At 37.2% G+C, this 2,500-nt stretch overlaps 1 protein-coding gene across 5 annotated transcripts in view; it reads left to right on the plus strand.

Moving 5' to 3' along the window:
* LOC135218613 (probable G-protein coupled receptor Mth-like 1) overlaps positions 1–2,500 on the plus strand; it is a 21,689-nt gene that overhangs the window by 5,584 nt on the left and 13,605 nt on the right. For 4 of the 5 annotated variants that reach the window (XM_064255041.1, XM_064255046.1, XM_064255042.1 and 1 more), the window contains exon 2: positions 690–1,225. The exons of the other annotated variant lie outside the window; for it this stretch is intronic. In XM_064255041.1, the coding sequence (XP_064111111.1) occupies positions 690–1,225 (536 nt within the window). The remainder of the gene's footprint in view (positions 1–689; positions 1,226–2,500) is intronic. 5 annotated transcript variants of the gene reach the window in all.

Consider the following 2,500-nt stretch of genomic DNA (forward strand, 5'->3'; position numbering starts at 1 on the left):
TAGGTTTTCCTCCTTCCTCCTACCACACCTGTCAAACTTTTTTTCAACTTTCAGTTTCCCCTCTCAGTGCTGAATGACCCCACAGAACCCAGTGCTTGGCCTTTGGCTTAAATTTTATAACACATTCCACTCTTTAAAAAAAATCGCTTTAATGTCTGTGAAGTCTGTAGAAGCATTAAAGTCATCCAGGGATATTTGAGGTAACCCAAAATCGAAGTGTTCAAGGAGCAGAGTTGAAAAGAAAAGCGTTCTTCAGGTTATTCGGGCAAATCATATTAGAATTTATCTCAAACTTCTCTTGTTACTCCATTGTTATTCATTTAGTTACTTAATTATTTTTTTAGGCAAAAGACTCTCTCTCTCTCTCTCTCTCTCAGAAAGATCTATGGGAAGTGAATAATTATAGATTAGAGAAAAGAACTTTCAGTTTCTTGGATTTTCTTACAGAATTTTCATATATCACACTTTATTGACCGTTGTCGAGAGTTTGGGATTTGGTAAACTACACAGAAAAATAAAATTTACTTATTCTTGAGAGCCATTTCTTTTTCGATGAATTTATAATTTGTGCATATGCTGCTTTTGCAGGTAATCTGTTTTGCAGGTAACCTGAACTGACTTAGTAATATACACACTGTATTGTTACCTATTCTCATGAAAATTACGCATCAATTTTCCAATCATTTCAGAGACATTCTCCATAATGAAGACGAGGGAAACTCAAGGAGGACATTTCTTGAAGCCTAATGAATACTTTGGTTCCTCTGGGACCCCAATTTTCATGAGCAGTCTAATTTTATTCCTTATAATAAGTACAAGTGGCTTTGCAAAGGAAGATCTTAACAATTCGCGCACAAAGAGGTCCTCCAGCGGTCATGAAAACCTCAGACATTCACGAACCAATGGCTCCTATTACGGCGAACTCTGCTGTCCTGAAAATAAGCATTTTGAGGCAAACGGGTGCGTTCCCTTCAATGATTCGAGGGTATTCCAACCACCAGCTCCTTTTAGCAACGTTTTGTGGACGTACCAAGGATTCCAGTGCCCACATGGGTATGATCCCACGCCTTTTGAAGTTAACAAAAATGCCCGATTAATTCTGGATGGAGGTTCTGTCTCCCTGAAATGGCGCCACATATTAATAAAGACAACAAAGAAATTCTGCTTGAGTCTCCTTCCTTCAAACGCCTACGTGGGCGTTGTTTGCCGCCCTAACATCGAGAAGGTAAGCCTAAACTTTATCATTATATTTATATGTATATATATATATATATATATATATATATATATATATATATGTATGTTATATATATATGTATGTTTTATATAATTTAAAATTTTTTTCAATGCCGCATATACGTAAATGTTAATTATCAAGAACCAGGTAAGATAATAACTTTTAGCGCTAAAATGGATTAGAAATCGAGTCTAAGAACTCGGAGTTAATGGGGCTCAGTCTTCCTAATCACTTCATACCAGTCAATGTTTCTCTCCCGCACAGAAGCCATTGCTGTGTACGTGCCTTTCTGCTATTAAAAAAAAAGAAAAAAAAATCATACAAAGCAATTTTGCACGTCAGTATAGAGGACATTATAAAATACTTTTTCTTTTCCCTATTTACCAGTTACTTTAACAACCCAAACACTGAGGGAGTGGAGGGCGGTACAAAGGCCAACTGAGAGGCTGTTCCAAGCCAAGATAAATGTGGAGGGTTGAGTATCAGGAAAGGCATCCGTCCGACATGATCCCGATCGAAATATGAACAATAGGAAGAAATTCATTAAAAAAACAGAAGATGGGTACAAATTAGACAACAACTCCTTAACTGGAAAACAAGTTTTCTGTCACTGCATAGTTGGTAATGCTGTGTCCTTGTAACTCAGAGCAACTTAGAGGAGAGATTAAATTTTCTTCGATGGCCAAACTCACGCGACCACTTGATTGTCAGTTACATGAACTTTATTCATGAATATGATATAACATGCTAGAGGCTGACAGCTGGTAGGCAATACATTTCTATGGCTTTCAAGAGCGATGAAATGCTTTTGATATGGTGTAGTTATAGCTTTATGTGTGCTCGTAACTCAGCCCAACTTTGATATAAGGTCAAATTTGCTTGAGGGCTAGAACTTGTGCTCTCACTAGTACCCAATTACAGTTACACACACACACACACACACACACGTACACACACACACACACACACACACACACACAATACACACATGTATATATATGTGTGTTTATATATGTGCATATTGTCATGGTGGCCTCCTGCTCAATGTAAATTATCAGAATTATTATGCTTCTCAAGCTTTCTATAAATGATTATTTTCAGAGCCTTAGACCAACCATAGGGTATCCCCTCTTGCACAAATCTCGTGCAAAAGCAAAATTAATACACTAGATCCAGGTTGTAAGACTACCCAAATATCTTACATTAAAAAAGGGGGATTTACTCTTCCCTCACACAAACTCTTCTTAACGTCAGATTTTCAAA

The sequence above is a fragment of the Macrobrachium nipponense genome, chromosome 9 (genome assembly GCF_015104395.2).
Source record: "Macrobrachium nipponense isolate FS-2020 chromosome 9, ASM1510439v2, whole genome shotgun sequence".
Lineage (NCBI taxonomy): Eukaryota > Metazoa > Arthropoda > Malacostraca > Decapoda > Palaemonidae > Macrobrachium > Macrobrachium nipponense.